Source organism: Notolepis coatsorum (assembly GCF_963971535.1).
Source record: "Notolepis coatsorum genome assembly, chromosome: 2".
Classification (NCBI taxonomy): domain Eukaryota; kingdom Metazoa; phylum Chordata; class Actinopteri; order Aulopiformes; family Paralepididae; genus Notolepis; species Notolepis coatsorum.
In genome coordinates, this window is record NC_140166.1 from 66,277,678 (window position 1) to 66,290,655 (window position 12,978).

General features: G+C 48.3%; 1 protein-coding gene across 1 annotated transcript in view; it reads right to left on the reverse strand.

Moving 5' to 3' along the window:
• The window catches only part of LOC311223415 (solute carrier family 2, facilitated glucose transporter member 9-like), a gene marked incomplete at both ends in the record, with an annotated part of 54,763 nt that overhangs the window by 36,498 nt on the left and 5,287 nt on the right, over positions 1-12,978 (reverse strand). Inside the window, 2 exons of the mRNA XM_084308203.1 lie at positions 9,568-9,682; positions 12,630-12,790. Of these exons, the coding sequence (XP_084164329.1) occupies positions 9,568-9,682; positions 12,630-12,790 (276 nt within the window). The remainder of the gene's footprint in view (positions 1-9,567; positions 9,683-12,629; positions 12,791-12,978) is intronic.

Sequence of the window (12,978 nt, forward strand, 5' to 3'; positions counted from 1 at the left end):
TCTGCTGGAGAAACTTTATTTTCCTAAAAGAAAAAATGGTTTGGTCGCTGTCGTGTGTGCTTAGCAAGGCCTGTGGCCGATACTAATCGAGAATGATGTATTCTCTCATTGTGAAAAACGGCGTTCCTCTGTTGAGTGTTTTTGCCATTTTTTGTAGGTGATGATGGGTTGTGTGTGTCATGTGACCTACAACTGGGTTGGACTGGCCACAGAAGCACATGTGTATGTTGGATCGGGGCTCTTAGAGCCCTCTCTATTCTGTGTTTTTCCTTAGTAAAAATCAGATAGCAGGTTAGCTCATGCGCTGTGTGGAGCTGTCAAACGCTTCATAGAGCTTTAGTTAGTTCTTTAGTTCTTTAATAGTTGTCATACAGAAGTACAGAATACTTTCATACAAAATGCTTCTTACTGTTACGCTCCAGAGACTGTGCTAGACAAGATAGTATCAAATAACATAATAACATAATATAGCATGAATTTAGAAGAAGAAAATGAGGTCACAGTGTTCGGTATAGACATATGTACAATGTTCTGAGTTACCATATAATATACAATACACAATACTATGCAGTGTACTAATGTACAGTACTATCTAGTGCAAAGCAGAAATGGGATGAGGTACAATTTTAGGTACAATTTACAGTAAGGTGTACGAGTTGTAGTGCAATCCTTCATCCATAAATATAAAGTGTGGGGAGTGGGTGCTACAGTGTGTTTGTTTAAAGTGGGTGTGTGCTATAAAGTGTGTGGAGTGGGTGCTACAGTGTGTTTGTTTAAAGTGAGTGTGTGCGTGTGGATGTGTGTGCTATGTGTGTTTGGTGGTTGTTGTTGTGTAGTGTTCATTCATTGTTCGTTTAGCAGCCTGATGGCCTGGGGATAGAAGCTACTTCTGAGTCTTTCTGTGCTCGCCTTGAGACTCCTGTATCGCTTGCCTGACGGCAGCAGTTCAAAGAGGCAGTTGTTCGGGTGGCTCGAGTCCTTAATAATTCTCTTAGCCTTCCCCTTGCAACGCTTGTAGTAAATGTTCTGGAGGGTGGGGAGCCCCCCTCCAATTGTGCGTTCGGCTGAACGTGTCACTCTTTGTAGTCTGCTTTGGTCTTTTGCAGTGCTATTCCCAAACCAGGAGGTGATGTTGCCGGTCAAGATGCTCTCTATTGTACATGAGTAGAAGTTCTTAAGGATCTTCTGGCTGACTTGGAACTTCCTTAGGCGCCTGAGGAAGTAGAGGCGTTGTCGTGCCTTCTTCACCACACTGTTAATGTGTGTGGTCCATGTCAAGTCCTCGGATATGTGGGCTCCGAGGTACTTGAAGCTGTTGACTCTCTCAACCGGTGCCCCGTCGATGCTGAGGGGGCTGTAGTCCTTGACCCCCGACCTCCTGAAGTCCACAATCATCTCCTTTGTTTTGCTGACGTTCAGGGAGAGGCTGTTTTCCTGGCACCATCCCGCCAGGACCTTGACCTCTTCCAGGTAGGCCCTCTCGTCGTTGGCAGAGATCAGGCCCACCACCACTGTGTCGTCAGCAAATTTGACGATTGTATTGCTACTCCGCTGAGCCACACAGTCGTGTGTGTACAGGGAGTAGAGGAGGGGACTCAGAACACAGCCCTGGGGGGCCCCTATGTTGAGGGTGATGGATGAGGAGGTGCAGTTGCCTGCTCTCACCACCTGGGGTCTGCCAGTCAGGAAGTCCAAGACCCACTGGCAGAGGTCATAGCCCAAGCCCAGGTCCCTGAGCTTGGCTATGAGTATGGAGGGGACTATGGTATTGAATGCCGAGCTGTAGTCGATGAATAGCATTCTCACATAGTTCCCCTGCCTCTTGTCCAGGTGTGATGCTGCTGTGTGCAGCACATGGGATATGGCGTCCTCCGTGGACCTGTTGGGGCGGTATGCAAATTGCAGGGGGTCCATGTTGATGGGGAGGGAGGAGCAGATGTAGCCCTTTACTAGCTTCTCGAAGCACTTCATGGCTATGGAGGTGAGAGCTACAGGGCGGTAGTCGTTGAGGCAAGCAGGCTTGGATTTTTTGGGTACAGGGATAATAGTGGACTTCTTCAGGCAGGTGGGGATGACAGCCTGTTCTAAGGACAGGTTAAATATGTCAGTGAATACTGGGGCCAGTTGGTCGGCACAGACTTTTAGGACGCGGCCGGGGATGCCGTCTGGACCTGCTGCCTTCCTGATATTCACTTTTTTAAAGGTCCGCCTCACCTCATGCTCTGTTACCCTGAACACTGCGCCTCCATCAGCAGCCGACCCCCCCCCCCCCATTGCCGAGGCTTGTGAGCTGGTGTTGTTATTACCAGCATCAAACCTCGCATAGAAGGTATTGAGGTCATTTGCTAAGGAGATGTCACTGTTCAGTTTGAGGGAGGCGCCTTTGTAGTCTGTCATCGTTTTGAGCCCCTGCCACATAGCTCTAGAGTCAGCTTGTTCAAACTGGAGTTCAATTTTATCCCTGTAGCGTCGTTTGGCCTCTGACACAGTCCTCCTTACGTTGTATCGCGCCACCTTGTGGTCATTCATGTTGCCTGCCTCTAGGCCGTCGTTGTATGCTTTGGTGCGCTCTCTCAGAGCTTCACGGACGGATTTGTCTACCCAGGGTTTTTGATTTGGGTAAACTTTCATTTTGGTAGTGGGGATTGTTTCTTTCACCCTAGTACAAACATAGTCCAGCACTGTCTCCGTGTAGGCATTAATGTTATCTGTGTCGCGGAACACGTTCCAGTCTGTGTTGTGAAACACTGACCGGATCGTATCCTCTGACGTCACATCCCATTTCTGCACCTCTCGCGAGACTACGGGAGTACTTTTAATTTTCTGTCTGTACTTCGGTGTAAGAAAAATTGATGCGTGATCTGACTTACCGAAGCCACTATCAGAATGAGCCTTGTAGCCACCTTTAAATTGCGTGTAACAGTGATCTAGGATGTTACCGCCTCTGGTGTTGCAAGTCACATGCTGATAGAAGTCGGGTAATACCTTTCTCAGATTGGCGCTATTGAAATCTCCCAGAACTAAAATGGCGGCGTTAACATTCGCCTCTTGGATTCTGTTTACCTCGTCGTGTAGTCTGGAGAGCGCAACCTTGTTGCTGGCTTCAGCTTGCGGTGGAATATACACTCCGACCAGGACGATCGCCGTTAACTCCCTCGGGAGGAAGAAAGGACGACACTTGATGGTTATATATTCCAGTTCTGGGGAGCAGTGGTTGGATAGTTCCTTCACGTTCGTTGGGTCACTCCAATTTTTGTTAAACATGAAGGCAATACCCCCTCCACGTTGTTTACCGGACTCTGATGATGACCGATCCTTTCTATGGATAAAGTGATCCGCTGGTTGAATCGCGTGATCTGGAACCTCCGGCGTCAGCCATGTTTCGGTGAAGCAAAGAACATTGCAGTCTCTAACGTCTCTCTGGAATTGAATCCTTGCTCGGATGTCGTCCAGTTTATTGTCAATTGATTGTACATTGGCTAGCAATATACTGGGTAGTGGCGTTCGGTGTCGTCTGGTTCTCAGTCTATTACGGATCCCAGCTCTCTTCCCTCTCCGCCTGATGATTCCTTTGTTCCTGGGGTCGGAATCTGGTCCCATTGTCCTCAAGATCTCCACAGGCCATTGCTGCGGTTCAGAAAGCTGATCCAGGGAGTAATCTAGTCGGTAAGTTTCCCGTAATCCGATGTCTATAAGTGACTGACGGTCATACACATTAAATGCACCTACTGTTGGTACAGACAAAACTCTTAAAACTATAAATATTAACAAAAGTAAGCACAATCTCGACGGAGCGCACAGACAGGCGGCCGGACATAGCGGCGCCATCTTTCAGGCTTTCACACTATGACTGTGTCATATTCTCTTTTTGTCATTACATCGTATCATGGGTGTGGGGTCGTAAAGGGGTGAACTGGTAACCTTTCCTTTCCCCCTTGTTTCTGTCGGTCAGGGGTACACCCCCTGTCCTTCAAGGTTCCCGTCACGTGGCGGTTCGGCACGTTACGGGGGGGGGGAGTTTCCTGGTCCCACGGCCTGGTATATTGGGCGTGTGCACCGCTGGAATTCCCCCGCCATAGAGTACGTCACCGTGCGCGTCTCTGTTGGTAGGACTTCCGTGTGCTGTTCAGGTCCATGTGATGGATCTGTTTTCAGGGGGATGGTCAGGGCTCCTCCTCACCAAGCGCCTATTTGGGCCTTCTGTGAGTTCGGACTCCTTCTTCCGTGTGAGGGAGCCTCCATCAGAGTACAGAGCCTTCCTCCTCAGATTGTCAAAGTGAGTGGACCCTCTAGAAGGGTCCTATTCTATTGTATATGTATTCGATTCAATTCGATTATTGAGTGTGTATGGGTTCAGTGCCTCTTCCCCGGAGAGCCCTAAAACCAATTTTTTACATGGCTCAAGGTGCAATATATTCTTTTCAATCTGTACAGCTCGCGTGGGAAGTCTCTCTGGGGATCCCCGTCTCCTTCCTATGGGAGGGTGGTGGGATGTAAAAATGTGAACATTTTTTACCCCGGCTGTGTAGACTGGGATACATACTGTTGATGCTTCCTTCTTTTCTATTCAAAAAGTTTTGGAGTTAGGGAGTGTCACACCCCTCTTGTCGTTCCCCTGGGCGCCTTGGGGATTCAATGACAGGTCAAAATAGCCTGTTCATTGATGGGGGTGTGTCCCGACGCACGTATAGTGCTAGCTCGCTGTAAACAGGCGACTGACTGGCACGCCTTGGTTGCTTGTGGTTGAAACGGCGTTTTTATAAAGCAACTGAGATGGGGGTTTTTCCTCTTCCGACGACCAAATCCCTCGACCTGGGTTGGTTTTTCGACGAATTCTCGTTCATGTCTGGGGGTTGATGACGGAATGGATCTGAACATATGTAGAGGGGTCTCACGCCCTTGGGGTGGGCCACCAGGCGCGATTCGGCCGAACGTCTGGGTGGCGCCTTCTTTTTCATGTTGAGATCGACACGCATATCTGCCCTTTCTCCTGGAGTTGGCATGTCGGCGTGGTTAGGGCACGGGACTGGTTCTGGTCACGCTGGACCGGATCAGTTGAACCCGTTGTCCGCCGGGGATGCAGATCTGCTGTTCTGGTACCCTGATGGACTTGGGCTTTTTTCAGGGGGAAAAATGCCAGGTCGGTCCGGGTGTCACAGGGTTAAGCGCTATGGAGACCCTGGTTGGGTACGTTTTTACTCAGCACTGTCGTAATGGCTTACGGCCATGCCAACCTGTACACGCTCGATCTCGTCGGATCTCGGCCGCTACACAGGTTGGTCCTGGTTAGTACTTGGTTGGGAGACCGCCTGGGAATACCAAGTACGGTGTGCTTAGGGGCTGGTTCTCCATTATTTTTCGCTCCTCTCTCACGCATGGCGAAGAGGGGCCTGTTGGGGGTGGTCTTTGACCTCCTCTGGTGACCCTGTGCTTCCCGTATCGCCAGGCCCGGTCCGAGGTAATGTTCGTTGACACGTAGGCCTGGGTTAACCCTTTTTTGAAAACTGAGACACTTGTACTGCGGTATAGCCGGTGTATACCCGCAGGTGTGTTTTGGAGTTTTTTCTTGAGGGGTTATAGGAACAACCACCGCGTTGGGTAACACCAAGGTGGTTGATTCCCTGGTGTGTCGGAGCAGTGTCAACTCCCGGGTTACCCGGTTGAGGGTGCCCCTGCACGTTCATGACGTCTGCCAATCGTGTCAGCCTACTCTGCCTCAACCCCTCTGGGTGGGGGTTTTTAAATGGAGGCTTGGTCATGCAACAACGCCAGCATACGCCCCTTCCGCCGGGGCAGCTGTGTTCAGCTGTCCCCTCTGGCGCCTGTCTCGTCCGCAGTCTCCAGGCTAGGGTTAACAGCCTGTTGCCTGGTTTTTCCCCGGTGCGCTGCCTGCTTCCGTTGGTTAACCTTTTTTGTGTGCTTACGGCCGTGCTGACTGCCTGTTCTGCAGGGTCAGTGTGCCAGGCGGTGTACTATTGGGGGGACAGGGCCCGCTCGGCTTACGGCCATACCGACCTGAACACGCCCGATCTCGTCCGATCTCGGAAGCTAAGCAGGTTCTGGCCTGGTTAGTACTTGGTTGGGATACCGCCTGGGAATGCCAGGTGCAGTAACTGAGGGGCCTTTGTCCGAATATGCTGGCGATGTGGGGGGCGGGGCACTACGTGCCCACCTGGTGGGGTCTTGATGCTGGCATCATGGACTTCTCCGGGCCCCCATTCTAGGGAGTCCAGTCCTTTTGGTGGGTCTGGGTCTTCCTTCGTGCTCCGCTGCTACGGCCTTGCCACAGGGTTGGGTTTGCCCTTGACCCCGTGATTCTGGGGGCAGTAACGAGGTTGTTCCTCCGTTCGTTCCCGGGTGGCATGCGGGTTGTTCGTGTGTGTAGTCGTGGGGTCAAGCCACGGTCTGCTCACCCTGTGCGTTGAGTTGCTTGAGTGCCTCTTCGCACGGTCGGGTCCGTCGCCTTCCCGTGAAGCCCCTAATAGAGGGGATACCCTCCATTAGGGGGGGTCGGGGGGGCTCGGCCCTCCCTGTTCTGATGGTTTTGGGGGGCTGTCAGCGGGGTGTATTTGTCAGCCAGCGGCTCCGCTTGGCCTCCCCTTGTGCAGTAGTGATGCCAAGCAGAGCCCCTTAACGAAACAGAACGTTAGGTTATGGCTATAACCAAGTTCTGTTAGTTAGGGGTGACGCTTGGCATCAGACGCGCTGCAGCCCTTGACCTCACCTTGTGGTGAAAGCTTGGGAAGGAGGAGAGCAGGTGACCACACACCTGCTTATGAAGGTAAGCTGATGAGGGGTGTGGTCAGACTAATACTGGTATTAAAGGTACATTTGTGGAATTTATTCAGTGCGCGTGCACGTACGCGAGGAAGTGCAGTAGTGATGCCAAGCGTCACCCCTAACTAACAGAACTTGGTTATAGCCATAACCTAACGTTATATTTCATTCATATAACCAGGGTTACAATACATAACCAGCATTATGCTTTGTTCATATAACCCTTGTAATATGAGACGGTATAAGTAGGGACCCCCTGATGACATCATGGCAGGGCCCACTTACCTAAAGAAATACATGCAAGGATTCAGACAGAAATATAGCCTACAATGTAATATTTTCATGAGGTTAAGAATCCATGGAAAAGCCACCAATGGCGGATAAAGAAAATGGCCAAGAGTCGATTCACCATAGCACACAAACAGCTGTCGACAGGTGAGACCTTCGGTTCTCGAGCCTCATCCCTTCAGGTACCAGACTGTCTAATGCTGACCAAGAATGGGCATTTGGCAAATAACGCCATTCGCTTGGGATGAACAGGGGGAACAGATGGGACTGATACAGAAAGTTATATTAGTGATTAGTAGAAAGTGCCAGTAGAAAAAGAGATAGCTTCTCTTGTCTCACTCTCTAATAAATAACAGGTGGAAGGGAGGTGGTTGGTATTGCGCTCTGCTGGAGAACCACAGGGGACAGTGAGTGTTCTGTTTGGATGCAAAGAGGTCCACCTCTGACTGCCCAAAGCGGTGCCAAATCTGTTTGACTATGTTGGGATATGGCGAGATCCACTCCCACATTGGACACACCTGCAATGTGAAGGGCTTCGAGGCTGAGGAGATGCGTTGAGGCCCAGAGCCATAACTTCACCCCCACCTGGTGGAGAGTCTCTGAGTGTACACCACCATGCCTGTTGAAACAGCTGGCCTCTCACCAACCAGTGAAGGCATCACACAATGTGTAAAACTGTGGAGAGCTGTTTGTACTTTTTTACATTATATTGTATTGCTTTGACACCCGAATTTCCCCAAGGGGATCAATAAAGGATCATCTTATCTTATCTTATAGACCATGATCCTGCCTGGTTGAGGTGGAGAATTGCACCAGCAGTCTTGGCCAATGTCTCCAGCTCCCTAGAGCCCAGCATTCCTTTCCCCACCACAGAGGACGACAGGGCAGAGAACAGCAGGACTACTGTATGTTGTTGGCAGCTGCCACGGCCTGAGCTGCACAGGCATACAATTGCAGACGCTGCATGGGCAGGCATTCCTCTCTGGATGCCAGACAGGACATAGGACATAGACCGGACATAGGAGGGCCATCAGGGATGACTCCATGCATGGGGTACCCACTAACTGAGCAGTCATTCTCTCCTCTACATTTGTGTCGGCAGGTAGGTGCTCACCAGTGATTTGATCCCAGTGGGGTCATGGCTGGCACCGTCAATGTATGGATTGATGGGTGGGAAGCGTGAGCAGGGAAGTGTCTTCTTAGCAGAGGGGCTCTGACATTAATAGTCATTGACCATACCGTCAGCCATAGGCCAGTGCAGTTAATACCGCATTAACTTTGACAGCTCGAGGACGCACTTCTCCGGGGGAGGACGACTGTAAACTACGGATGAGTCGATCGCAGCCAACCAGCACCTGCTAACGGGTCTGACCCTTTAGCTCAGCTGGTTAGTGCAGTCGCCTGTGGATCCTATGGTCCCAGGTTCAAATCCACTCGGTTACACTAGCATCATGGTAGGCCTGCCGCGATAAGCAATAAATCGATTAATTGCTGCGATAATTAAAATGAATGCAATGATTTTGACGGGCGCGATTAATTGCTATTTGCGCGTTTGTTTTAATGAGGCGGAACCAGTGCCCCTCAGTCACTGTCCGTGTTGGGAGGCGGGCCGCTGACGTTACTAGAGTACAGCACGGGAGCTCCGTGGGGCAACGCCACATAGACATTTCTCAATAGTGTTGCTCCTTTTAACCAAGTAGCATTATTTGTAGTGTAACGTTAGCTATTTTTAGACCCAAGTAGTTACTCGCTACTGCCCGGAGAAACTGGACTGCTAAATAAAGATTAAAGATCTAGCGTTCGTTGATGCTCATTCAATGCTAACAACATTAGCTACAAACGAAATACAACGTATAGCATAGCTACAAGTACAACACAGAATAACGTTAATACAATTACATGCATCATTGTTTACAATTAACGGGTGGAGCTAGTCAAAGGACTGGACACGGGGACAAGTTAAACATGAATTAATTTATTATAACACTCCGGTAGTTTCGAGTCGTGCTGCAGTGCTTACGCACCACAGCTATTATATTATATACTGCTTTGACGCTTCCTCCTCATCGTTGATTGCCTGTAGTAGCTGCATCTAACGTTAGTAGCTAACGTTAAAACTAACCTAAAGTTAGTTGTTCACCAACAATTTGTTTTATCATTAGCTCAAAAACATCATATCATTAGCCCAAGTTGTCGGCTCATAGTTTCTGCTTAGGATAAACACAACAATACTTCCGGTCCGGTCGGTGGGCTTCAAAATAAAAGTCTAAACACCGGAAAAGACGGAGCGGTGGGCTTCAAAATAAAAGTTTTGGGAAATAAATTTCTAAAAAAAAATTCTCTAACCGGTCGCAATAATATCGCTTATCGCGATATTTTCGGGGGCAATTAATCGCCCAGCAAAATGTGTTATCGTGGCAGGCCTACATCATGGTCTTACCCTATAAAAGAGGTAGTGGTATCCTGACGTGAGGGATTGCTTTAGCGCTTACCAGAGTTCACCCCCATGACCAGACGTCCGATGATCAACATCTCAAAGGAGCCTGCCTTCTCACAAGCCCCCATCAGCACAGCAGCAGCCAATGAAAAGACATTATTGAGGAGCAAGGTGCCTTTCCTGAAAGGAAAACAAAAACCAAAACTGTATTAAAGGGAACAGAAATGGAGATTGAGCTCTTAAAAGACAACAACCTGCGTAGTTGTTTAGTTGCATGGGTAGAGTGGTTGATACCATATGATAAAAGCTCTTTGGTGGAAACACACTCCTTCATTTAAATAGCGCTGGGCCCCATACCTTGCATGTTGCTTAACTAGTTTGCATCTGGCTAGCTCTGTTCCTCGAACAAGTGATTAGACAAGCGTGGATTCATTCATGTAGGGCTCCCGCCTTGGCAGAACAGGAACATGAGTACATAGATGAAACCCTGCTGAACAATCATGTGATTGGCTGAAGGAGGTATTATGGAAAAAGCTGTGAAATAAAAGATCACCACTTCCTCTCAGTTGAAGAATATGAGGAACAATACAGTGATATAAAAGTGTATTATAATATACACTGCCCTCGTGAATATTGGCACCATAGGTAAATATGAACAAAAAAGGTTACTAAAAAATCTGTAATTTATCAGCTTGATCTTATACTCAAAATCGCCCCAGGAACCTGACCTGAACGAAGGTTATGAATGATAACCCTAGTTATATTAATACTGGCAAAGAGTCCTATTGAATTTACTGGGGTTGGTGGGGTACTACCGTAGTTTTTGTAGGGATTTTTCTACTGTGGTGGCCCCACTAACAAATATTTTGTGTAAGAACGCTGCATTTGTGTGGTCTATCCAATGTCAGGCTGTTTTTGTTACTGTGAAGAACCTGCTCTGGTGCTCTCCTGTGCTTGCAGCTCCAAACTTTGAGAAACCCTTTAAAATTCAGGTAGATGCCAGTGGAGATGGTGCCGGAGCTGTACTGCTGCAAGAGGGGGAAGTCTGTTTCTTTTCACGTAAGTTCAACAGTCACCAATTGAACTACTCAGTTGTGGAAAAGGAGGCACTGGCATTGATCTGGTCCTTACAATTCTTTGAGGTATATGTGGGTTCAGTGTCAAAACCAGTCACAATTGTCACTGACCGTAACCCCCTGACCTTCCTGTCCAGCATGCAGAACAACAACCAACGGCTGATGCGCTGGATGTTGTTTACATTTACATTTACATTTAGTCATTTAGCTGACTCTTTTATCCAAAGCGACTTACAAGTTTTGTATGACAAGTCAGTAGGAAGGGTACAACTCTATCAGCAACGATCATCAAAGTGTTCAGACTTGAGTGCTACAGTGTTGAGTGTATGTTAGTATATTAGGAAGAGTGCATGACAATAAGAAGATTAGTGTTGTTTTCTTTTTTAGATATTGATTGAAGAAGTGTGTCTTTAGTCAACAGCGAAAGATTGGTCAGGTTACGGATGTCCTAACTGTGGTGGGAAGTTCGTTCCACCATTGTTCCTGCACTCCTACACACTGAACGTTTGTCATATCAGAGGGTGGGATAATGTAATGGCCAATGCTCTGTCTCTGGCATTAGTTTGATGTTTGCGAAGACCCTAGTCCTAGTGGGTCTCTGTTTTATGGGGGGGGGGGGGGGGGGGGGGTGACGGCCCCGCCCATCTGTTCTACCAAGGCTGTTTGGCTCTCTGTTGTCTGTTGTGCTGTGTTCTCTGTAGGTGCTGTGCTGTCCACTTCCTGTTTGCTCTGGGGCTCCGCCTACCCACTTCCTGTTTTCTCTGGGGCTCCGCCTACCCACTTCCTGTTTGCTCTGGGGCCCCGCCTACCCACTTTTTGTTTGCTCTGGGGCTACGCCTACCCGTGATGGCTGAGTATCTGCACCTGGGAGGAAGGGCAAAAAAGCCAGGCTTCCCTCCATGAGCTTGTTCTCTCCCTCTGCAGGGTGTGAATCATGGGGGAGCTGGGTGAGCCATGGCTCCCCTAGATCAGACATCAGCTCCCCTGAAAACATGATTTGTGAATTTTTGGGGGGTCTCTAAAATACTGACAATAAATGCTATTTTTGCCATGCATTTCAAATTTTTCTGTAATTTTCTGTATCGTCATCATCGTGTATAATAATAAAATTAGGCTATTTTGATGTATGATTAATGATTTGCGCACTAATTCACCATAATAGACAATAGCATAAACTACTCGTAATATGTATGCAACATGCATACTATTCTTGCGTTTACCATTCGGAGCGTGGCAGCGCTGCAGTCTGCAGGCACAAATCAAACTTCACCCGCCGTTTAAAATAAATAAATAAATACAGGTATCCAGGATAATGTCGAAAGTTAAACGAAATATCAAAGAAGTAAGCCTTCTAACCAATTTTGGTTTTACAAATAATGCGAAGCAGCCTGCTGCGGGGACTACTTCTGTGACATGCAGATTTTGAGAATTGGGCAGATCTTCACCATCAGGTGGGTGGGTGGCGATAATGTTGAATTCTTTTGCCTACTATAATAATGTTAGACTCGATGTGTTTGGTCGTGGACTTGTTGTTCGGTATTGGTTCATCCGTGTGTTTATGTGTAAATAGGACTGTTCTGTGTGAATTTTAGTGTTGGATCAGAGGGGTTAATCTGAGCATGTGTATTTAGACACCTGTGTGGTGTGGACTATGTGTGGTTTTGTAATACTCATACCTATAGCCTATGGCCCGTGTCGACCGGGGACGTTTTATGAGTTGTCAGCTCCTTTCTGTCATTCATTTCTATGCTAGAGACGCGACAGGCGCGCTCCTTTTCCCAGCGCCGCGCCTCACGTTTATGCGCTCTTGGCGGCAGCGTTTTTGGGCAGAGCACTCCCAGTGCCTAAAGTTGAAACTAGTTCAACTTTTGGAGAGGAGCGCGCTCATCAAGGTAACTCTTTTCGACCGACCAATCAACATCGAGGAAGTGGCTGAGCCGCGACAGTCACGAGACTCAGGAAAACGCTCTGAGCTTTTTTTTTTTTTTTTTTGACACAAAAAAGTGAGTCATCAACAATTATGTTATGAATATCATTGCTCTCCAACATACCTTCCAAGAACCTTGGTGAGCATTGTGGCAATGACTGCTCCGATCATACCTCCAATAGAAAATATGGAGACAGTGATGGTCCACAGTAAAGTGGTTCTCTCTTCTCCCAGGGGCTCTTGGTATCTCTCCATCCATGTCTTGTTGTAGAAGTCCTGCACGTACTGCAGAGGAAGACATTTTACACACTCATCTGCTGACTCAACATCCATCATTATTAAATCCTATGAAGAGGAAACATATACAGCAAGTCAGACGTTTTCAGATGGCACGGTGGTGTAGTGGTTAGTTAAACACTGTCGCCTCACAGCAAGAAGGTCCAGGTTTCGATTCCCGCTTGGGGACCAGGTTT